The following is a 23855-nucleotide window of genomic DNA, read 5'->3' as shown; positions in this document are numbered from 1 at the left end:
CAATTTATATACCCTGAAAAAATACATAGATAAGTGCAAAGAGATAGATTACTTTAGGCTGTATTTTTCCCACATGGCCCCCGTTTCTGTCAGCTGGACTAGGTAGTGGACAACACCATAAAGTGTCAACAGTAGACTGACGTTCATTGTGTCAGTCATGCAAACGGCTTTATCCCAGTTGTATAAATCATCCCCCTGGTGTAAGAAACTATTTTCTTGTTATGACTTGTTTAGATAGAAGGACAGTCTTTCAGTACTGGACCGACATAGTGACCACAGTTGGAGGGAGCCAGAAGCAGAAAAGAGAGGGAGTGAGAGATCAGGCCATGATAGTGGGGTTGTGTATATACAAGCAGCAATTGAAACAGGAGATGCAGGCTGGATAAGGAAATTAAAGGAAAGGGCGCAACTCAAATCAAACAAAAACGATGCACCAACGGACCAATGGCCATCCTCCATCTTGCCCTCATCGTTGCTCCCTGGAGTTCATAGCAAAAAAGTGCCAAATGGAGATCGAGGGGAAACGGCACGAACACACAACATTTCTCTCACCGAGGTGGACGTGGGACAGCTACGACCGAAATGCATCGCATTCTTTGTTGGGATTTCTTTCAGTGCAACGATAAATCAAGACTTTGCTGAGAGCCGATCCAGTATTAGAGCTTTTACTCTTTTTTTGTGCGATCAGATCTTAGACACTGGTGCAAATTTATCTTTAATGCTTATGCTGAACATTGTAAAGTCCGGATGAAGGAGCAAGACCAATTCAAGGAAAAGCTTCTGAGCTTGGAGATTGACCAAACAAGGGCTTTGCTCATCAAACCTACTGCATGTCTTTGCTTCAACACCTTGGATTTTACCGACCTCTGGGACGAGGAAGACCTAGCAGAGGACCAAACAGGAGATGAGGCCAATATTCCAATCACAAAAACATTTGGCCATGCCACAGTGCCTCCGCCTCCCCCTCTGCCTCCTCCAGCACCACCATTGGTCCCGTATTCACTACAGGGTACAAACAATAAAAGCTGCACCTTGAAGCTCCACTGGAAAGACCTGCCGACGTTATCTCCCCTACCAAGAAAGACTCGATTTGGAACGCAAACTATTTGGGCTGGACTGCAGCCAGTCAATTTGGATACCAACTACCTGGTGAGCCTGTTCGAATCCAAGGGAAAGAACAACTGTTTAAATATACTTTGTGGAAAGAAGGTAAGATTAATGGAAAATGGTTGAGTTTATAGCAAATCTGTGTGTCTGTGTGATTTTTGTGCCAAATCAGCTAAAGGGACCACCACAGAACAAACCTCTACACCAGGAAAAGAATGATGGTGGAACATTGGCTGTTACTATTTCAATTCAAAAGATGCTAAAGACTATATGAATGCCAGTCGGTCCTCAGACTTTTCAGCAGTCCCAGACTTATGTCCTGGACAGAGTTTTATCTTCACTGCGGTCTGGAAACAACATAGGAAAGAGCAATTTGTGACTATTTAAATGGTTGGAAAGGATGTCTTGAAAGCAAAAAGGATAGGACTAAGTATGGTATAGGGAGAGCTTATATACCCATACAATCTCCCTGATGAATTTACATGCAATTCTATGGTGTCATCTTCTGATCTCTTCCAAAACAGAAACACAAAGCGCTGACGGTTTTGGGTATGAAGCGGAGCAACATCATAACCATTGCCTTGAGTAGCCTGCCACCAGCCCATCTTCTCCCCATCGCAATACACAGCATGGACGGCAATGTGCTGGACAGAGAGGACATCCAGGTACAGCTGACAATGTATTGACTTTTTAACATTGCCCTTTGTTTTTCGTTATATACTGTATTTCTTTCTGGAAAAGCGTCTTCAAGAAATAATTCCATCGGAAGAAGAACTTACCCAGATCAAAGAGGCCAAAGCAAAGAACCCCTCTCTCCTTTTGGCACCTGCCGAGCTCTGCCTTCTTACTCTAGGAGAAATCTCACATTTGAGTTCCAGGCTTCAACTCTGGGCATTTACTCTGGACTATGACTCTTTAGAGAGGGTGAGTTGAAAGTCAACATGATGAGGAAGGTGATAGCAGCTACTGACCTGATGTTCACATCTGAACAGGAGATCGCTGAACCCCTCTTCTACCTGAAGTTGGCCATAGAACAACTGTCTTCCAGCCAGACCTTCAGATATATCTTGTCGACGGTGTTGGCGATTGGGAACTTTCTCAATGGTTGTAATGTGCGTGTTTGCTTCGATCACAAAATGCTGCCACTTTTCATGCAAATGCTCACACCTCCGTTTCTCAAACGCAGGCCCGAGGATTTGAGCTGAGTTATCTGGGGAGCTTGTCACAGGTTAGGGACACACAAACTCGCCAGCCACTTCTGCGGCACGTCTGTGTGCTTCTGATGAAGCTCTATCCACAGTCCTCTGACCTCTTCTCTGACTTGACAGCTGTTACTAAAGCAGGAAAAGTGAGTCATCATAACAAACATTCAGCCAACCACGGCTCTGTTATTGGTTAAACCTGACTGTGTCTGCTGTGTAGGCCATTGTGTTTTGCATTGCGAGTACACTTCAGACAACTTTGGAAATGAGCTAGGAAACTATAAATATAATTTCAACGATGCCTACTAAACTCATGTTATACCCACTAGCATTGGGTTTAAATGGATCTCTATCATTCCAATACAGTGTGACTACTCTCTCGTCCAATCGAACCTCTCCCACCTTGATGCTTCATGCAAAGCATCATGGGACAAGCTCAAGATTTTGGATAAGGAAGACGACAAGTCAAAAAGAAGGAAAGGGGAGAAGAAGAGAGGCTCTGGAAGGGAAGGGGACGCCTCAACCCCTGAAGGTGTCATTCGCCACAGGCTGCCGAAGATCTTAAAAGATTGTGAAGAGAGGTTGAAGGTCTTGAGAGCTGTTTATCGCCGGGTTATAAACAGGTGAGAAACAACAAAGTAGTTTTACAAAGTAAACTCAGAGTTGGACAAATGCAGCTGCAAGAACACAACTTCTGTCTAAACTATTGGTAGAGCTTCATGAGTCAGAGCTCCATGATCCACACTTGTTCTACAACAACTCAACCCAAAATACAACTCAATACAAACAGCATTTCGTAACAACAACCTGAGTCTCACCAAACCATGTCTGAAATTCGAACTTTCCTTGTAAATGGTGACATTGCCGCCCCCTGCAGGAAAGCTAGTGTGACATCAGTGGATGAATACAGTGGAGGCAGAAGTCTGTCTGGCCAAAAGTCCTGGTCCCATATATTGCTGAGCACTAATAAAACTGACCTCTTTCTGTTTTGATCAAAGATACCACTCCTTCCTCCTGTTCCTCGGCTACTCACCAGCTCTTGTGAGAGTCACCAAAGCTGAGGACTTCTGTCGAACCATAAGCAACTTTTCTCTGGAGTTCAGGACCATGCGTGAGGCCATCGTTCTGCAGAGAGAGCGGAAAGGGCTCAGCAGCGGACCTGGCCGAGCAGGATTCAACAGTCCAGCAGCACAGAGGAGGCATCAGCAACCTCAGGTGAATAAAGACAAATGAGCACAGCCGCTTTGGGTCTGCATGTCGGCCATTTCTTGATTCTGCAGGAGGACGATGAGCACTGCAGACTGGTGGAGCTGTTGAACACGCCAGAGCCCCACAGTCAATTGGATTCAACTTGTCCTCGAAGTCGAAGGAAGACAAAAGTCACTCAAGGTGATGGTGAAGATGACGGGGAACGTCTGATTGTTTATTCATCCATCCATTTTTTCATCCGCAGGTTCCCTCTTCAGAAAATAAGGGTACGGAAGTGCATCAATACATCATGACTGTATTGTTGAAAATAACACGGAACATTAATGAAGAACCACAATAAAGGTGTCTGATGCTAAATGAGAGGCTTTGAGTTCATCGCCTCACGCGTGCATGTTAATATGAATTATGTTAGTCTTTTCATTGGCTTGCTATTACATCTTATAAACAGACTGAAAGCATACTCAGTCTGTTCTTTCAAGAATAATCTTTCATTTCTTTCAGTTCTGTCGTGAAACATTAGATGTCAGCTAGTAAACACAATATGTCTTTTTAACCCACCAAACACAAAGCACAACTCAACATCATACTTCATACGTCATACTTTTATTTTATTCTTTTATTTAGTTTATAATAATGAATATAAACATTTGTTGGCGCAAGATTAAAAAAGATGTTATTGTTTTCCTTCAAAAAACATTTCATCATCAGTTTTGTGATCATTCTGTGACCTTATAATCACATTCTGATCAGGCTCGTGTTTGCAATAAATATACATTTACATTTACATCTGAACTGAAATAGCTTTGAAATCCATACATCTGGTTGATATGACCCTCAAGTCCTAATTGGTCGATTTAATAGAAACCAGACAACTTAAAGACAATATTTTTTTACGATATATGTTATTCTGGACTTGAGTTTTAAATCCACCTTGGTGAGAAATAGAGCGTCTGCGCAGTTACCAAATCTACGAATGCGTAGTTGATGACGTCATTTGACGACGGAGATTGACAACCTGTACATCCAATCAGTAAAGGACGATTCCTGATTCCGCTTAGAAGAGCCAATCGGACAAGCGCTCCCGTGCTGGTCCTGGCTCGTCCGAGTGCGTGAGGCGCCATTTCGTGTCCACTACAGACTCCAAGGTGATATGTTCCTGCATAGCGGATACGCAACCTTTTACTCATTTTATTGTTGAGCTCGTGGTGAGTATTTTGAGCCATGAATGCCTTTTTGCATTTGGTTTTCATTTTTTGAGCCGTCTTTGGGATCTTTTTTTGTTTTTATTTTTTTAAATGTTTTTTTTTTTCGTCCTGGTTGCTTTTTGTGGCCGTGTTGGCTTAGTGGCGTACATTTTGTGACGACTTCACCGAACTAGTGCTTTGACTTCTTCATTTTATTCGTGATGCTTTTGGTTAGGAATCATTTTTGAAGACTTTAACTCTCCAGGCCTCTGTGTATGTGTTACGCCTTTTATTCGACGGTGTTTTGGTTGGATTTAAAGGACCCGTTTAAAGCTGTTCTTCTTTCTTGGGCTGTTATTTTCAGTTATTCGACGTATTTTGTGCAGCATAGATCTTTTGTGTAAAATAAAAGTGTTGATAAATTTGCTTGCAGAAGTATCAATGTGATGTTATTGAAATGTACTTTGCTTTGAGAACGTGATGTTTCATTATTAAAGGCCTGTTCTAACATGAAGCAGTCACTATTCTGTTTTGAGTATGGTGGACGTTATCCAGTGAATTTACCGTCATGTTTGGCCAGAACCGCCTTTATTTTGTTTTTGGTATTTCCGTTTCTTGACATTTGTTTTTTCTCTCATCTTAGCTGTTGGCTTGTTTTGATCACTGAAATACTCAGTGTAAGGGGCATGTATTTATAAAGGTCTTTTTTTCATCGTTATTTTAGCATTGCTTGTTGTGAGTTACCTGTACATTTTTGCTTTTCTAATATTACTTTTTTGTTTTTCCCTGTTTTAGTTTTTGAAGCCACTTTTTTGAACAACAACAAATCGTAAGTTGGTCTCCACCTCTTTTCCCCCCTAAACTTTTGCATTATTTTTTTTTTCTAAATATCTTGTTTTGCATTGCCCCACTGGTATACAGATTATACCACGTTTTCTGGCTAAAAACTATAGCATGTAGTGTTTTTTCCCCTCCATCTTTTTTGTGCTGTGACCAAATTGAAAATCGATTTTCTTCTTTTCAAATTATTCCTCATACTTAATATTTTAAGACGTTAATGCTGAATAACCCATCACCTCTAATTCTATTTCAATCCGAATTTTTAGCCTTTTTGGTGCTTTCTACACATTTGGATTATTTTTAATGCCAGTAAAATACCAACTTCCTGTGACACAAGCATGTTATACCTACAATATGTACCTGCAAAACCATTTATTTTGGTGGGTGAGTTTGAGCACAATAATGCAACACACAAACACCATGGCGTTGGATGAAAAGTAGGTAAAACATGGCGCGCAATGCATCATGTGCTTCTACGTTAAATCAACACATACCTGCCTGAATATATTCCTGGATAAGATAAGACGGTCCTTAATTCTTTATTTCACTTGATAAAATATACTTTATTTTCCCTGTGGGGATCTTTTTCCTGGATCTTTCTCCAGCTGTAATGCACATAAAGAGAGAAAAAGTATTCAAATACAAATAAACAAAAATTAGATTAAAAAATAAAACAAAAGTCAAAGAAATATAATCCACTCCATCTTAAAAGGTCAATATTGACAAGGGCTTTTCCATGGCTGCGCTAACCAAATTGTATGAAAGTTGTGCTGGCGTTTCTTTTTATTTTTTTTTTTAAGTTCTTAATGACAAAAACCTGATGCAGAACACTGATATACCAACATTCTACTAAAAGTACACCTACTTATGAGCAACTTATTTGCCCTGAATAAAATAATTTGGATGTGTTTACGTACCTCTGAACCAACCATGACCCAAGGATGAATAAAGGACTGCAGGTGTTAAGGTTATGTATCCATCTACGTTTGTCCTGAGCAAAAAAACAATGTGAAGGAGAAACTTGTGTTGGTGTTAAAACTAAGGGCATGGAATTAGCCCAGTTGGTAAAACATTTGAAAAGCAAAATAGAGGTTGCAGTGTTTCTTCTTTTGGAGTTCTCTACATGTGGAGAAAAATATGTGTAATGGATTCTGGGTCTGTTGTAATCCAGCCCCCACTAAAACAGAATTCCAAACATCAACCTGAGGTAAACCCAGAGAGCCCTGTCACTGCCAGGGAAGGGACACATGAAGGGCCCTATGGCTCACAGCATAGTTGTGTATTGCATTTCGGCTTGATGATCTGCTGTTAAGACATGTAATCCTGGCTGGTGGCTTCTGGACAATGGGTCAATTTGGCCAGAAGGTCACAGTTTGGAGCATCTATTTTTATACATTGAAGACAGCAATTATGGCCTTGGAGGGACTGATAAGCATGTGTACATTTACAAAATATGTCACATGGCACAAATGCTTAGCTAAAGCAAAAGTTACATTCAGATTTTTGAGAAAAATCTGGTCATCCTTATTGCATAACATCAAATGTTCATGATTAATATTAAATGACCACAAGTGCAATCGGTCTTAAACTGCAACTGCAACACGCATCATTTAGTGCTGTGCGCTATTAACCATTTCAACAAATAATAATAATAGTTATCTATAAATGTAAGTAGAGTCAGATGTAATTTTCATTTGAATTTAATTATTTTATTTGTTTCTTTTCGCTAGAAATTAAGCTTGGAATGTTGTTTGTGTAAATGACATGTGACTTAAATAGTGAATAAAATTTTACTTGATAAGAAACGTTGGCAATTTATTATGGAAATAAATTCCAATGTTGAAACAAATTACGTCACTTACAAAAAGGTCATATACATGTGTGCTGCATTACAAAGGAAATGAGCCTAGAATGGCCCTGTCATCTACAAAAACCTTAGCTATCAGAACATTTATCAAACAAAAATGTTTCAGGAGGTTTGGGAAACGGTTCTCAGCCTTGTGATGTTTAATTCTTAGTGAGTTCACAATGTAGCAAAATCATAGTATGCTGAATGATATTTAGGCCTCTGAACTTCCTCATCAACCAGGAACAAAGCTGTATATACTTCAACATGACTCCCTATATTGCATTAAAATGCTTCCCAATTCTACAGCCCATCCGCTTCAAAACAAAAAAAAACCCAACAAAAAACCCTTCCTGTTTTTAAATCGATGAGTCATCATCAAAAAAACCTGAAGGCCCACCACCTCTGAAATGATATTTGTTAGCTTTGAGACCTCCACTCTTCTCTCCTACAGACTCAGACAGGCAGGCAGACCTCCACCGACCAGAGTACAGACACAATGGAGTGAGTGCCAACTAATAGATGTCTACTGTTAGATCTTCATGCTTGACTATTGCTGATTCACTGTGGGTCTTTGATCGCTTGTCACATACCTGCTACAAAGTCTTTGTGTTGTTATGAAGCAGGTTAGCTGTCACAATTCACTAGTCAGTAATGTGATAAAGCATTATATACAAATAAAAATACCTCCCAAACAAAGTCATCACCCTAGACGTATCCTCCACCTGTTCCTCCGCCATCTTCACCTTCCTCTCCCTCTGGTTGTCCACCCGCTCTAGTCTTATGGCAAGCAACGTGACCAACAAGACCGACCCGCGGTCCCTCAACTCCCGAGTGTTCATCGGAAACCTCAACACCCTGCTGGTCACCAAGGCCGACGTGGAGGCCATCTTCTCCAAGTATGGCAAGATTGTTGGCTGCTCCGTTCACAAGGGTTACGCCTTTGTGCAGTACTCCAACGAGAGGACTGCTCGCACGGCGGTGGCAAGCGAAGATGGCCGCATGATTGTGGGACAAGTGTTGGGTGAGCAGGATGTGGTGGCTTTGTGCGTTTCATCAAAGGAGACATTTCATTGGCCCTTTCTGACATCTGTCGTCAGTTTTACAGCAGGTTAAATCTTCACTATTCACAGTCTACAGCAGGAGTCTCACACTCAAAGAGCCACTGTTGGTGCAGACTTCTGCTCCAACCAATCAGGAGCACACAGTTTCACCAGTCAGTTGCCTGAAGACTGTAACCAGTTGACAGTCATTCTGCCTGCACCCACAGCAGCCCGTGAGAGTAGTTAGTGAACTCCTGTGACCACTGAGCTGCAGGATCAGGATTGCTTTGCACCGACTTTAACAGCCTCACTGATAACGTTGCCAGGTGGAGGGAGGGAGGGAGAAGTGTTGTGTGCATAGTTTGCATGTATAGTGCTCAGGAACTGGAGGTTCAAAATAAGCCTTGATCCTGATGAATCCATTTGGTCCTCTGTTTTCACGCTCTATAAACTCATGTTCTTCACCAGAATGGCAGTAATCCTTTATTTTGAGATGATTTTATACTGTATCTTCTTTGTTCCACCAGACATTAATTTAGCTGGTGAGCCCAAACCCAACAGATCCAAGTCTCTGAAGCGCTCTGCGGGGGACATGTACAGGTGACTTTGAATTAAAAGGCCAAATTTTCCGTACAAGACAGAATGACTAAATCAACAAACTGTCTTTAACCCTCACAGTCCCTCTATGGACCTGGACTATGACATCCAGAGAGATTACTATGAAAGGTCAGCTGTGTTCTCTCTACTTCAGTCTTTTTTTAATAACATCTGAGACTAAACTGACATATGTGTTGTCCTGTGCTTCAGAATGTACTCGTACCCATCCAGAGTCCCGCCTCCTCCACCCCACCTCCCCATGCCACGCGCTGTCATCCCCAGCAAGCGTTCCTTAGTCAGTGCAAGTGTGAGCAGACGACCCAAAACTAGCTCCTCATCCTCCTCCAGGACCAGCCAGAGGACGTCACGCTCAAGTGAGTCCCTCATATTTTTTTATTCAGTGGCTGAGGCCAAAAATGAAGAGGCATCTTCATGTGGATCTCAACCAAGTGTCGCTGGAATTGCATCGCTACAGAAGTGTAAATCTAGTTCGAAGTGAACCGGAAACAAGCCTTTGACGTCACTGGTGGACGCACCACAATAGTCCATTCATCTCTGATCTGTTCAGACATCTCCCACAATAGTCAGAGTCGTAGCTTCCACAAAGACGTGGTTTGAATAAAAATAAGTCCTTCGTCATGAACCTGCCCTTCTTCTTCATAATTGCTGACTAATCCCTCATTTGCCTGCTTGTCAGAATCTCAATGTATTGTATGGTAGTATATGGAAACAAAATTCTATCGAATTTCTTTGTATACACAGACTGAGAACCCACAACTACTTTTTCCTAATTGCGGTATGGGTGGATGTTGGTGCCGGTGACACTGTCAACGTCTGTTCTAACCCACAGTGAAGGTGGATGACTTGCAGTCTGTCAAGAGAGAGCTCACCCAGATCAAACACAAGGTGGATTACCTGCTGGACAGTCTGGAGCGCATGGAGAAGGAGCACAGCAAGAAGTCAGGTACGAGTTCTGGGGAAGGAACGACCTGGAGCAATTGGTGCCACAAGAAAAGAAGAAATACAGCGATGAAACCAGGGTTGGCATTTGTGTCAAGAGCTGGTTGCAGTGCATTATGGGACAGATAGGTTGCGCAAACGTGCTCAAAAACCTGATACGTTACTGACACTAAGATCCTCATGTGTCCCACAGATATGAAGAGCTCCAAATCGGAGCCAGGAGAGCTGTCTTCACTCCACTCCTCCAACTCCAGCAAGAAGGACGACAAAGAGGACAGGGAGAACCTGATCGACACAGAGGAAGAGGGCGACCTGCTCGAGGACGATGATGAGGTGAGGATGGCGAGAAATCAGAGAGATTTTTGCTCCGGTGTAAAAGTGAACACTGTGAATGTTGGCAGGATAAACTCAGAGGAAGGGAGGATTACGAGCAAGAGGAGGGCGAAGACGACGGTGACAGTGCCAATGACGAACCATAAACCATTTTAATGTGCCCCAATGATGAGTTTGAGTTCTTCTTCACACCGCACAATTCTGGATTGTGTTGGCTTTTCTGTAACATATTACTGTAGATAATTCACTTGCCCATGTTTTTTTCTTCTTCTTTCTACTCTGTGATGAACACGGCAAGCTAGATTTAAGCATAATTTCTTCCTTTCACCTACAATTGTGTATTTTTATGTGAAGGCTGTGGCTATTTCCAGTCTTGTTTATTGTAATAATATATAAATAAATCAATCAATCATAAATCATGACTGATGTTTTCTTGCAAAAACAACGGTGCACATTTTCTTTCAAACCAGCAGATGGCAGGCGACTTCTACCTCAAACGCTTACACAACCAATGACGTTCAAATGTCATCTAAAGTCTCGCGTTAAAATAGCCCAGTTACTGTGAACAAAGGGGAAGTTAGTGCAGCTCTGTATGTTTGCAGAAAAGTGTGCATATATTGACTGAGTTCTGTTTAATTGATGTCATTCAACTTTGTAGGTGAAGGTGAATAGACTTCAAAAATCACCATAATACATTCAGACAGTGACACAAATATGTGGCACGTTAATGTGTTCATCATCTGAAATTGCCAAGTTATGAGAGATGAAAGGCTTTCAGTCAACACGTTTGATATTCCTAGCTGAGTATTTTTTAGGCACTTGCATTTCAGTCAAACTGAATCTGGCTGGCTTGCTTGGCTTGGATCCAAACACAGAGCCCAAGTGGTGCTCAAGCACCAGACCCTCCTTTCTTGTCAAATTCTGGAATAGTTTTATTCCTCTTTCTCATCAAATTTGCTCAAATAGATGACAATAATGATATATTTGTTGACGTGCGCCCTCTCTGCCTGTGCTCATGCCTGGTGCATTGTTTTAAAATGCATATTGATATCCTCACTCAGGGGTAGCTTTCTGTTTCACCATAGGCTGCTTTACAGCAAGCAGAGGTTGCTGAGTAAATATGTTCACAATTAATCCCCAAATGTCATGGAAGTCAGAGCAATTATGCTCAAAAGAAGTCAGTTTTAAGTGTCTGTGGTGAACAGTTTAAGTATTTTCATGCAGATCTATCGCTAACACGGTAAATGCTTCAAGTCGTTTCAGTTTTAATTCTGTTCACAGCCTGCTGAGGCTGTGCGTGAGTTTGACACCCCAAGGCTCACCTGAGGCTGTGCTGAGTATCAAGTCACTATTCTTATTGCCGGCTCGGGCACTCAATTGGTTTGACACTGAGAAGCGAATCTCGATTTCACATAGAGTTCATTATTCATGGCTAAATGATAATCGCTCATATTCTGTTTTGAAAGTGAGAGTTTTTAGGTGCAGATCTGGACCAAGAAATCTACATCATGGAAGTGTTTGAATCATCGGCTTTTTAAAGATTTTAGAAGCAAGCCACGGGGCGGCCAGACGACAGTTACTTTTGAATACTAAAGGGGCTCAGCTGTGTACCTTGGGCTGTAGCAGGCATCTCCAGGGTGTAGGAATGTGAGAGGCTGCGACCAAAAACTAGCCCTCCTCATTAGGGGCCTATGATTCATTGGGCCATAATGCCAGAGAGAAGCCTGGTTCACTTGTTTCACAGTTCACCTTAAAGAATGAATGTAATATATATATATATATATATATATATATATATATATATATATATATATATATATATATATATATATATATACATATACACAGGAGGAGCTGGTCATTGACCTGAAAAGAGCTGGGACCACCGTTTCCAAGGTTACTGTTGGTATTACACTATATATATATATATATATATATATATATATATATATATATATATATATATATATATATATATATATATATATATATTAGTTTAAATAACTATTTACTTTAAATAAGGTGATACAAAAACGTAATATTCTTAATATTCTTATACCATTAAACTGCGATTAATTGAGATTAATTTATCACAAAATAAACAATTAACTAGATTTATGTTCCTGTGAAACGCCCGGGATGAGGTTCAGCACCTCCAAGTCTGAGGCCATGGTTTTCAACTGGAATAAGGTGGTTTGCTCTCTCCGGGTCGGTGGAGAGTTCTTGCCCCAAGTGGTGGAGTTTAAGTATCTCGGGGTCTTGTTCTCGAGTGAGGGAAAAGAGGAGCGTGAGATTGATAGATGGGTTGGTGCAGCGGCAGCAGTGATGCGGTCGCTGTATCGGACCGTCGTGGTGAAGAGAGAGCTGAGTCACAAGACGAAGCTCTCGATTTACCGATCGATCTACGTTCCCACCCTCACCTGTGGTCACGAGCTTTGGGTAGTGACCGAAAGGATGAGATCGCGGATACAAGTGGCTGAGATGAGTTTCCTCCGCAGGGTGGCTGGGCGCACCCTTAGAGATAGGGTGAGGAGCTCGGTCATCCGGGAGGAGCTCGGGCTGGAGCCGCTGCTCCTCCACATCGAGAGGAACCAGTTGAGGTGGCTTGGGCATCTGATCCGGATGCCCCCTGGACGCCTCCGTGGGGAGGTGTTCCGGGCATGTCCTACCAGGAGGAGACCCCGGGGAAGACCCAGGACTCGCTGGAGAGATTATGTCTCCGGTCTGGCCTGGGAACGCCTCGGGATCCCCCGGGAGGAGCTCGAGGAGGTTTGTGCGGATCGGGAAGTTTGGGCTTCCTTGCTCCGAATGCTGCCTCCGCGACCCGACCCCGGATAAGTGGCAGAAGAAGGTGAAGAAGGTGACTCCAAAACAGATTTCAATGACATTTTCAGGAAAAGATAAAGAACAAATGACTGAATACTGGCGATGTTCCACATCATGCTAAGATCTGGATCCACCCACCTTTTGAATGTACAGAGAGCTGCAGTGCTCATCACAATATGGGTTGGACAAACTTTTTTGGTTTGTACACATGGGGGGCAGAAAGGGACGGGCAAAAGGTCCCCACCGGCCTGGACAGCTCTATAAGGTCATCACGAGAAAGATTATGACCGAACAGCAAGCCTCCCCAGGAGCTACTGTCGTCCTGAGACAGGAGCGGATTTATACAGGACATAAGATTGAGTATACATTCTTCAAACTGTAATCTGAACATCTATGACCTCATCATTACACAAACCAGAGCTGAAATCAATCGCCCTGGGAGCCACGGTGGCTTGTTAGTCTGCAACTTCATTACGAATGATTAAGAGGGATCATGATGAATATACATGATCCTCCTGGGAGTCTGCTGAGGTCAGTAGTGAATGTAGAACAGGGAGCCTGCGGGAGTGGAGGAGGCTGGAAGGAACTGATCGATACAATGCAGTGCTCCTCTGAACTGTGAAGAATGAGGGAAGAATGATGTGAGAAAAAGGAAGACGGACTGAAGAGGTGGATGGAGAGTGAGCCGAACAGCTTCTGCTGCAGAGCACTCCAGAGACTTGTTGGCAATAATTGGAGGTGTGAAGTATGTTGTACAAGAGTTGTGTTGCAGTTACTGCAATGGGTTACACTAGCAAGTAACAGCAATGCAATGAAGACAAAACAGCTTCCGCCTGGCACGGTTCATGTGACATATGACGGTGTGCTGAAGTCAATCACCCTTCCTGCCACCATCAGTCATATTTATGGGAAAGTAAGCATGTTATGAGGAGGACGGTCCCAGCTGTGAATGCCCTTTCTGTCACAGTGCTATTGCTGCGGTGACGCTGATCAAGCGCAGCGACTGATTTACGTGAGAACCACTCACCAGGCACCTCATGACCTTTCAAATAACACAGTAGAAAGGTTTGCATGAACGTGGAGGTCGGTGAAACTGAGTGAAGAGGTGAGAGATAATCATCCAAGCCAGTGATGTCATGGTGTAACTGTGGTGGAGGGAGGAGAGGAGGTGAGATCTGCAGGGGCACACAGAGGTCGAAAAGAGGAGGAGCAGGCAGCGAAGGAAGGAGAAAGACAGGTGAAAGCATCATTGTGGAACATCCTTTTTTTAATATATATATAAATCATCCATTTTTGCAGTGATAGACAGCGATATGATTTATCGCTTATGAGTGGAATCTGCAACAGGAGCAATTTATTTCTGTTGTGGAGCAATTCACACTCCAGTCCCTGTTCACCACTTGTTGTAATGAGTGATGCGCGGGTCTGTTGCAGTGGGACAGCAATCGTCTCAAACATCATGATGTGATTTATAAAGACCTTGCACGGCTTGTCTTATTCAAAGTGACACAAAGATCAATTGATAATTCCTCAGTGTGACAACCATAGAAAAAAAAACTTTCTACAAATATTTCCCCCATAATTACTGACTACTCTGTGTCTTAAGTTTGGTAACATTTGAATCGTGCTCCTACATGATTCATAGGATGCATCCACCGTCTCTCCTGCAAAACTGCACCCCTAAAATGCTCACGCAGTGGAATGCAGCATCAGCGTGACGTTACGTGTTCTACAAAGCAGTGGTTGTCTGAAGAACAGTCTGCCCTCTCAGTTCACCAGGTCATGGCCCCACTTAGTCAAAGAAAAGCCTGATTGGCTGCAACTGTGTGTTTGTGTGTGTGAGAGAGCATTTGATGGTATTGTGCTTGGGCTGGCCTGTGACTAGCCTCAGAGCTGGTGTGAATATAAATGAGTTTTCTACAAGAGGAAGAGGGTGAATTAGCTTCAAGCCCTTCCACACCTTATCGAGTTCCTTTCATTGGCGCTAAGCTTCGATGATAGCCCATCTTTATTAATACTTTCAATCAGGCTGGTTTTAAAAGCTCACTTTCCAAACTGGGAAGAATCTCTCTCTTTTGTATTTTACCCCCAGAATGATTTTATAATTAAAACCTTTTCTTATTTGGCTTCCATCTCTCTCCCTCAGAGCGTTTGTTGGCTGATCTAACTGTAGTCTGAGATTAGATTCGACCCTGCAGCTGTTATCAGGCTTCAGTGTCCCTGCGCTTCTCAGATAATCTGCTTGTGTTCACGAACACAAAAATCTGCCAATACATCTGTTTCCCCCCCCCGACACATGTATAGTGATGCTCGGAGCTGAGCACCAGTGACATGACTGTCTGCCAGCACTCGCCTTATTGGGTCAAGGTAGTAATTACAACCAAAAAAGTCTCTCCAGCTGCAGCTTTGCCCATCAACCCACACAGACAGGTGATATTTCCGTTAAAGGCCAGACATTTCACACAGATCTGACGGTATATTCATCAAAAACAATACCTTGTTGATCTGATGGCTGCTCTCAAGGCGTGGTGAGGATCCTTTATAAATCACCGTCGGCACTTGTGAATTCCAAGTCTATAACTCCAAACCATCCCTGGCCACCCATTGGATATTTCTCCAAGCCTGAGGAAGATTTTTTTTTTTTTTTAGCTTGCTCAATAAGATATACCAGTTAAACGGGGGAAATATCTGAAATACAATGGCAAAAACAGGCATACTACTACAGTAAAGGAGACCTATCATGCTCATTGAAGTGATGATATGATAATGGAGTTGTACATCTCTACTGTATGTTTCTGTTTGCACAAAACAATATATATATATATATATATATATACATATATATATACATACAGTGGTACCTCGGTTCTCGACCACAATCCGTTCGAAAGTGTAGGCGTGAATGTAGAGTGTCTGCTGCAGGTGCGCTGTTCGTGTATGTGTGTGGCCGCTGCATGTGGGAGGGGTTGCTGAGTGAGTGACGTCTCTCCAGAAGTGAAGAGGTGCCCGGTGCGTGTCCAGCTCTGAATGTGCGCTTCTGTGCAGTTTGGCTGTGACAAAGTCATAAACCAAGTCACGCTCTGTCCGAGACTCGCCTCATCCCTGTCCCAGCTCCAGCCCACAACAGGACATCAAACCCTCAGAGGTGTCGAGAGCAAGCACCTCCCCTGTGACACAATATGAAGAAAAAACAGTAAATGTAACGGGACACGTCTGCATACAGAGGCTGCGTTATATACAATGACAAAGCGCGTCGTGGGTCAGCTGATCGGTCCGCGATTGGTCCATTCTGGATTTTCGTTCGAAATCCGAAGCAAAAAAAATCGAAATATATATATATATATATGACGTTATGTATACTGTATACATATACAGTATTTATACTGTATATGTATATATACATACACAGATTTACAGTATATATAGTCCGAATCAGAATCAGAAAACGTTATTAATCGCAAGGGAAATAACATGCTCTGTACACAACATATCACAATAAAATATGTATAAATCGATTCACATAAGAATCGTGATTCTTGTTTGCAAGGATTCAGAATCAATATAAAATGATGCCATTTTTTTTCTATGAAAAAATTGGATGACTGTCCAGCATTTTCTGCTATGTGCAACGTCCTCCTGACATTAACGTGCAGCCTCTTCTTGAAAGAATGCAGTCACAAAAAGTACGAGAAACAAAAGTGGGGGTCCCATCTCATTTTGATGTTACTGACTGCCCAGAAATACCAGGCTGGACATGATGCACACTGTGTGCAACCATTGCAAGGCTAGGATCAAGCACTTCAGCGACACACTAACCTGGAGGCAGCAGTGTTGATGCATTACTGGAATCTGATTGTGTGTTTAAAACTGGTAAATATCTCTGGCACTTGTCTGCAGACAAATCGCTCTGTTGTTGTACAGTACATACACACAATTTATAAAACACAAAACTAACTTGAACCGTATTGATTGCAGATCTGGTCCAGTGCAGACAATGTGTCTGGCCGCTCTTGTGCATGACTCACTCTAATAAGGAGAGGCATGGCCTTATGGCTGTGCAATGTGAGGCCACATCACACTTGTAACCTCATGTTCCCAAGATTTACGACGCAGGAGAAATAAATAAAGCACTTACTTATTGCATCATGGAGAGGAAGACTTCAACAGTTGCAACGTGCACAAGTCTGCTAAGTTAGAAATACAGAATAGGCGCCCAACAGAGTTCTCGAGGTAGTAAGTTATCATAAAATAAATAATAAAATTAGTTGATGAAAAGGTAGTTTGAAAAGTTATAAAATCAATCAATAGATCAGTACATGCAGTGAATCCAAAACTAGGGTCAAATGATGTTGTCTCTAAACACCAGCCAAAACCAGTTGGAGTGATATTGTCAAATACAAAAATTAGGGTCTTTATATTGCACATTTTCGAGTTGGTGACAGAAAGATTGGTGATGACTTGCCCAGATTTGTTTTATATTTGCCAAGGATTACACTGCTTTTCATTTGATTGTTTTTGCAACGTTGTAAAGCATTTACTGCACAATATTGACAACTGCGTGTATTTTGCTTGCGTACACAGGCTGTCATGTATCCTGCAGAAGGGTTGGGATCAGCACATCTCCTGTGAGCTCCCTGGTCCCTGAGCTTTCCGTCCATATGGTGCAAGCTTGTTGTCAAGTTTTGTCATGTCAACCCGCTTGGCGCTGGTCTCTCACCTATAAATATTCATCAATCGCTTTAATCTGTTGAAACTGAGTTGCTGGCAAAAGAGGATGGCGCTGTCTCTGAACTCTGGCTCTGCTACAAGACGCTGTGAATGCAATTTTCTGTTGGCATTTTGTATGATGAAGAAGGAAAAGGCAGATAATTACGGGCAGAGAAGCAGGGGAATGACAAAGCCAGGGGTTGTATAAGACGGAATCTGAGGCAGAGGAGACAGAAAGAAACAGACAGATGTGACGTCATGGTGACTTTAAGTAGGTCAGGCACGAAGTTGTGATGTCACTTACACTGGAATGGGCCCACTGGACCAATCACATGTGGCAACTCCCCCCTCCCTTTTTCCACTGCCACAGGAAAACAAACCGGCTCTCCATTGCCCTTTTTCTTCGCAGCACATCACCAACTCGGATGCTGCTCACATTGCTGCTGCCATAAACAGTTTTGACTGACAGGAACAGTAGACCATTGAAATCCCCAGGGAGATGCACAACTTTGTCTGGGTCTCTTATCTCTTCCTTATGCTTTGGTCTAGCAGCAGTCTCACCTCCGACCAAAGCCTCTTTGCTGCCTTTAAGTGCGTGACGCATGCTGCAGCTCCTGCTGAAGAGTGGCGTCTCATCTCCTCCAGCGTCGGAGCATCAAACAAATCCACTTGTCCTTCATTGGAACTTGATTGCGACATGCTCAAGTGTGCTTTTGGGAGCAGCAGTGTCTGTGTGTCGTACAATTTCATGTGTGTCCTGAGGTGAAGCCAAAGCAACACTGCATTGGTCTAAACTTCCATTTTCTGATTAGTCATCAATTTATCAAGGCTCACCATATTTGAATATGCTTCACTTAGTCATGTGACAAGCGTTAATGATCAGCAGACTCAGGTAACCTAATGGGATCCATTTTTAGAGATGTGAAACCAGACTTTTGGTGACTCTCTGCCACCGTACACTGCTAGTCAACGATCTGTCTTTAATTAAATTTCAAATAGAAAGCGATGTGTCATGAACCGAAGGCAGACAATTCACTTGTTCACTCAATAATCGGGTGCCCTGCAGGGCGCCACAGTGGGTTCCCTCTTTCCTCTGAGGCTCCGTTTACACAGCAACGGATACACCTCAGTCCTTGCTTCCCCCCAGAACAGCCTTATTTAGTGCCTTGTCCAAAAACAGCCCATACAGCCCGGAATCTCTGTGTCCTGTTTGAAGTCAGTCTTGGACTGGCCTTTGACTACGTTCTACTACTGCTGACCCCCTGCAGGCCAGCCCTAGGTGGTACTTGGAAGTAGTACTGGACTTTAAAGCGGCCTGCTAGAAGATATCTGAAAAGCAACATGTACCCCCACTTTTATGACACTCTTAAACATGCATTTGTATCGGCTTGCATTTAATAAAAATTGCCCTCTTTTCCTACTAACGTCTGCTTTCACTGAGATGTTATCCAACCACATTCATGTTTGTCACAGTGCATGAGTAAATGTATAATGTATACGTTAAGACAACAGGTAGTTGTTGAAATACTGCTCTATATTTAAGTATGCACTTTGCAAAAAGCATTATGAAAGGTGCTATATGAATAAAATTATGATTGTTGAAAGGTTACTAGTGGTACTGGTTTAATGTTTATTATTATTTATTTAGCTTAGACAATATATAGAACCGAAGTAATGTGAAGTAACTTAAAGCTACAACACAGGTGTTTGGCTGTATAGTTGTAGAGTGTTTTGACTAGGCATGAGATTCAAAGGTACTGCGCTAGAGAGGAGGAAGAAGTGATCATCAACAGGAAAGAAGTGTGACATCATTGTTTGAAGACCAATAGAAACAAGGCTTGCAACATATTAGATGTAGTATGTGAGCATTGCTTTTCGGTACCTGGGTCTCTTCAGCTATGACGCAGTTAACACAAACTTATATACAGTGGTACCTCGGTTCTCGGCCACAATCCGTTCTAGAAGGCTGTTCGAGAAGTGATTTGTTCGAACTCTGAATCGATTTTTTTCCCATTACAGTTAATGGAAAAATAAATAATGCGTTCCAAGCCTTAAAATATTCTTTTGTAGGAGTGAATGCAGAGTGTCTGCTGCAGGTGCGCTGTTCGTCTATGTGTGTGGCCGCTGCATGTGGGAGGGGTTGCTGAGTGAGTGACGTCTCTCCAGAAGTGAAGAGGTGCCTGGTGCGTGTCCAGCTCTGAATGTGTGGTTCTGTGCAGTTTGACTGTGACAAAGTCATAAACCAAGTAACGCTCTGTCCGAGACTCGCCTCATCGCTGTCCGAGCTCCAGCCGACAACCGGACATCAAACCCTGGAGTGTGTGCTCCAGCCTCGGAGGTGTCAAGAGCGAGCACCTCCCCTGTGACACTCTATCATGGTCCAGTGCGGAGACAGAAAAGGTTTTACACCTCAATATGAAGAAAAAACAGTCAATGTAGCTAACGGGACACGTCTGCATACAGAGGCTGGCGCGGCGTGGGTCAGCTGATCGGTCCGCGCATGTTATATTTTTTCCGACCAGAGCCCACATCTACTGTAGGTCACATCAATAGAAATGTTTACTTTTCATCGGGATTTGAAACTCTTGGTGTCAGATGCAGGTACTAGCACATGTGTACGAGGGCAGGTGGCTGGGGATGAGGGGTCAGTGGCAAATTGGGTTATCAGGTCAACTGCACCGATTAAACAGACCCCATCCAATCTGACTTTAGGTCACTGAAGTCAGTCAGTTTTTAAAAACATGATTATCTGAAACAGCGAATGGCTTAGGTGGACTGTTGTTATCACTAGGCAGAATGGCAAAAGCATGCTGCAATGGAGGGTGTTGAGAGATATCAAAAATATTCCTGGAAGACAGACAAAAACAGAGTTGAGTTTAGGACTGCCATGCTAAATGGAAACGGCAACAAATGGACTGCTTTTTTCTTTTCCGTCACATCTTGGTTTGACTTGTATGACACACTAATGCTGAATGTGAAATGACCCCTTTAGTTTCCATCTTCCGAGTTGATTGCTGATGACCCGTTCTTGGCCCAACCCCCGTGAGACCGGCCCTGAAGAACAGTTGTTATATGAAAGAATTAACAGCCGCTGCTCAAGTCGATTGGATGAGCTTGACATCCTCTGGCACTGCCCCAGTGGCTCAATTATGATGAGCTCAAATCTCATCATTTTAATAGCAGGCTTTCGAATCGCCCTCGTGCAGAGTGGTGGCTCTTGTTTTGATGGACATTGTGGATGAGTTTAATTTGATGTAGCGCAAAGGCAGCTAAGTCGACAGCTTACATACATACATCACAAAAGTGATGACATGGGGAAACACATTCCCATTAGACTCTGCACTAGACTCTGTGGCTCACTGTCTTTTGATCTTTCTGAAACGGACACTTTTTGAACTGGTTTCTGTTCACGGATGCTCGAGATCCAAAGAACAAGCCTCTCAGGGTTTCTGCCAGGATTTTTTGAAATTGTGGCGGAGCTTCTGCACCCAAAAGAAAAAAAAAAAAAAACAACGAACGCAGCCAATCAAGAAGTGAAACACAGAAGCAGAGGGACATTTGTTTTGATATTTACTGAATTGGTGACAATTAAAAATGCTTTTTTTTTAAGTCATGAGAGGTAAATCTCTCTCCAGTCTGCTGCTGTCCTCAGGCAGTCCGTCACTTTATTTCCCCACTTGAGTTCCACAGGCAACGGATTTCACTCATAATGATTTGAGTTTTCTTCTGTTTTTTCTGTGAATAACACACTGAATACCGTCATGTTCATCTCCACCTCCATGATGTGTTGTGTTTGTTTCAATGTTTCCACTTCATTTTAATACGTTTGAGCACATGAGATTTCATCTTTAAAGAGATCATTTTTCTGATGGTGTGGTGGCTTGCCTTTAAGCCGTGGCGGTGTGCCACCATTGTTTACATGCAGTGGAAACCCTGCCTACTGTCTAAGGTTGGGCACTCCACTGTCACACTGGGATTAATCAAAAGATAAACTGAATTAAAGCAAACAAACAAAAAAACATAACACTTTATTTACAAGCTCTGAGGAAAATGCATGACACCCGTGTGTCTGTCTGATGAGACTGCAGACGCGGCCGTCTGACCAGCTGATTTATGAGCCACTCCATCTCTGCTGCGAGAGAAACACAGACCTCAACGAAGCAGCGTGAGGAGATTCAGGAGGATTTTGTTCAACATGTTCAATTCAGGAAAGGTTTAACAATGACGTAGTTACAGTTATCTGCAGGTGGGTGGCGGATCGACAGGTGATCGAAGTTTGTTAGTTCAGCTTTTGACATGATTATATTCTTAACTAAACTAATTTTTATTTCTCAAAATCGATCGCTCAATGAATCCCACTTTAAGAGGCTAGATCCGGGGAAACCAGACACCAGGATCGGGAATGGTGCATCCCTAGTATAGATATGAGGTCAGACCCTGATATAAAAGGGACTCATACGCTCTCCTGGATGAGCCATGTCCAACGTTGGATCGATATGGTATGAAGCCATATTTTACTTGTAGAGCCCTTTTTAAAATCAGAAATATACCTGACCATGAGTGTTTAAGCTCTTGGTCTGAACTGGTTCATGAGACTGCAGGGTACTAAACCAGAGCCACTGCAGCCCCCCGGAAAAATAACTAAATAAATAGACAAAAAAAACAACGGAAAGGAACACAGCCAACCAAGAAGTGATAGAGAATCAGAGGCGAACGTTTGGTCATTTACTGAATTGGGTACATTAAAAACACTAGTTTTTAATCATGAGAAGTAAATCTGTCTCCATTCCAAGCCGTCCTCACGCGGTCCGTCTCTTCATTCCAGACCAGAATGCGCAACTTGAGTTCCTCGAGCATCGGACTTCAGTCATTATGGTGTTTCACACAACTGTGCTGGATTGCTTTTCTGTCAATTTTTTTAAACCACTTGTTGAAGACCTCATATCTGTCTTTCATAAAATTACCAAAAAAACTGTTCAACGAAATGTAGTGAAACATTGAGTTAAATCCTGCAGAGCTGGACAGTAACAATGTCTTGTAGGCAGAATATGTCATGTACCAGAATCATAACTTAGCGTTCTTGAATGAAATGTGGGTCACTAATTTGGAAGAAATAACTGGTTTGACACAGCAAGCTTCAGTCTGTACTGGGTTGTTAATTTAGAGCAGCAGACTTTTGAACCCAGAATGTTGGTGGATATACAGTAATGCAATTCTTATATCTTGTGACTGCAGAACACTTTTCAGGAAAAGCATCTTGGTAGAAATAATTGGGGACTGTTTTAATAGACTTATCATACAACCTAAAATGCACTGCTGAGGCAAGCTTGAAACTGGTCATCTGTCAGTGGTACAACTGAGTGCCAAAGTCTGTCACTTGGGAAAGGAAGACTTACATAACCGCCGAGTTCAAGAGCAATGTTTTGCTCCATTTCTCGCCTCTCGAGTTTTGACTATACAGCACTTTCAGCTTGGATTACGTTTTTTTCCTATCTCTGTGAAGGAGCTTATTTTCAGAGGAAACAAATAGAGCAGCAAGATAAAATGCGGAATAAAACAGTCCCGAACACATCGCAGACAACTGCCAGTGTGTAATTCAAATTTTCAGATTTCTCAAAAAGGAAACACATGAACCAACCGAAACAAATGCAACACTGAAATTAAAACAAATCAAATCATCTACACATAAATCACCAACAAACCCTGCATGTATATTTCTATGTATATCACTGTACAACACCCCCTGAAAGAGGCATTACTGTATTTGTGCAGACTGTGGCGAACAAACACACATGCGCCTAAGAATCTATGAATTGAGCTTGTGCTGGCAAAGATGCACCAAGGACACAGGGTTAATTTTTAAGTAAGCTCAGGTTCATGAGATGGGTCAGCATTAAATGGGGTACAATTTTCAACTGAAATTGAGCCATTTGAACTATATAGCCTCTCAATAGTGATTCTTCCATATTTTCGAACGCTCGTACACTTCAACAATCGCACA

General features: G+C 42.5%; 2 protein-coding genes across 3 annotated transcripts; both read left to right on the top strand.

Moving 5' to 3' along the window:
- Positions 1 to 60: 60 nt before the first annotated feature.
- si:ch211-63p21.2 (FH1/FH2 domain-containing protein 3) lies at positions 61 to 3875 on the top strand. Of its 2 annotated transcripts, none has more exons than XM_053860097.1 (9): positions 61 to 1209; positions 1632 to 1772; positions 1849 to 2031; positions 2100 to 2219; positions 2294 to 2335; positions 2676 to 2932; positions 3308 to 3524; positions 3590 to 3698; positions 3763 to 3875. In XM_053860097.1, the coding sequence occupies exons 1-9, from the start codon at positions 748 to 750 to the stop codon at positions 3780 to 3782; spliced, it is 1551 nt and encodes a 516-aa protein (XP_053716072.1). In that variant the 5' UTR covers positions 61 to 747; the 3' UTR covers positions 3783 to 3875. The 2 variants fall into 2 exon arrangements, with proteins under 2 accessions (XP_053716072.1, XP_053716071.1); XM_053860096.1 differs by having other exon boundaries at positions 67 to 1209; positions 2294 to 2455.
- A 720-nt stretch (positions 3876 to 4595) lies between these two features.
- Positions 4596 to 10738, top strand: LOC128756333 (heterogeneous nuclear ribonucleoprotein C). The gene is made up of 10 exons (XM_053860747.1): positions 4596 to 4723; positions 5498 to 5531; positions 7843 to 7892; positions 8168 to 8412; positions 8959 to 9031; positions 9110 to 9157; positions 9239 to 9402; positions 9879 to 9992; positions 10182 to 10321; positions 10390 to 10738. Exons 3-10 carry the CDS (start codon positions 7888 to 7890, stop codon positions 10465 to 10467), a joined length of 867 nt encoding a protein of 288 aa, XP_053716722.1. The 5' UTR covers positions 4596 to 4723; positions 5498 to 5531; positions 7843 to 7887; the 3' UTR covers positions 10468 to 10738.
- The last annotated feature ends 13117 nt before the right edge of the window (positions 10739 to 23855 follow it).

The sequence above is a fragment of the Synchiropus splendidus genome, chromosome 3 (assembly GCF_027744825.2).
Source record: "Synchiropus splendidus isolate RoL2022-P1 chromosome 3, RoL_Sspl_1.0, whole genome shotgun sequence".
Taxonomy (NCBI): domain Eukaryota; kingdom Metazoa; phylum Chordata; class Actinopteri; order Syngnathiformes; family Callionymidae; genus Synchiropus; species Synchiropus splendidus.
The sequence above is the reverse complement of the archived record's forward strand: the minus strand, read 5'-3'. Positions and strand labels throughout refer to the sequence as shown.

Excerpts from the sequence above, each read along its gene's own strand:
- si:ch211-63p21.2 (XM_053860096.1), top strand. The coding sequence starts at position 748 with ATGAAGGAGCAAGACCAATTCAAGGAAAAGCTTCTGAGCTTGGAGATT. Across the intron at positions 2,456-2,675 it reads CTGTTACTAAAGCAGGAAAA|TGTGACTACTCTCTCGTCCA; the intron begins GTGAGTCATCAT and ends ATTCCAATACAG. Across the intron at positions 3,525-3,589 it reads GGAGGCATCAGCAACCTCAG|GAGGACGATGAGCACTGCAG; the intron begins GTGAATAAAGAC and ends TTGATTCTGCAG.
- LOC128756333 (XM_053860747.1), top strand. Across the intron at positions 9,032-9,109 it reads TCTGCGGGGGACATGTACAG|TCCCTCTATGGACCTGGACT; the intron begins GTGACTTTGAAT and ends TAACCCTCACAG. Across the intron at positions 9,403-9,878 it reads CCAGAGGACGTCACGCTCAA|TGAAGGTGGATGACTTGCAG; the intron begins GTGAGTCCCTCA and ends TCTAACCCACAG.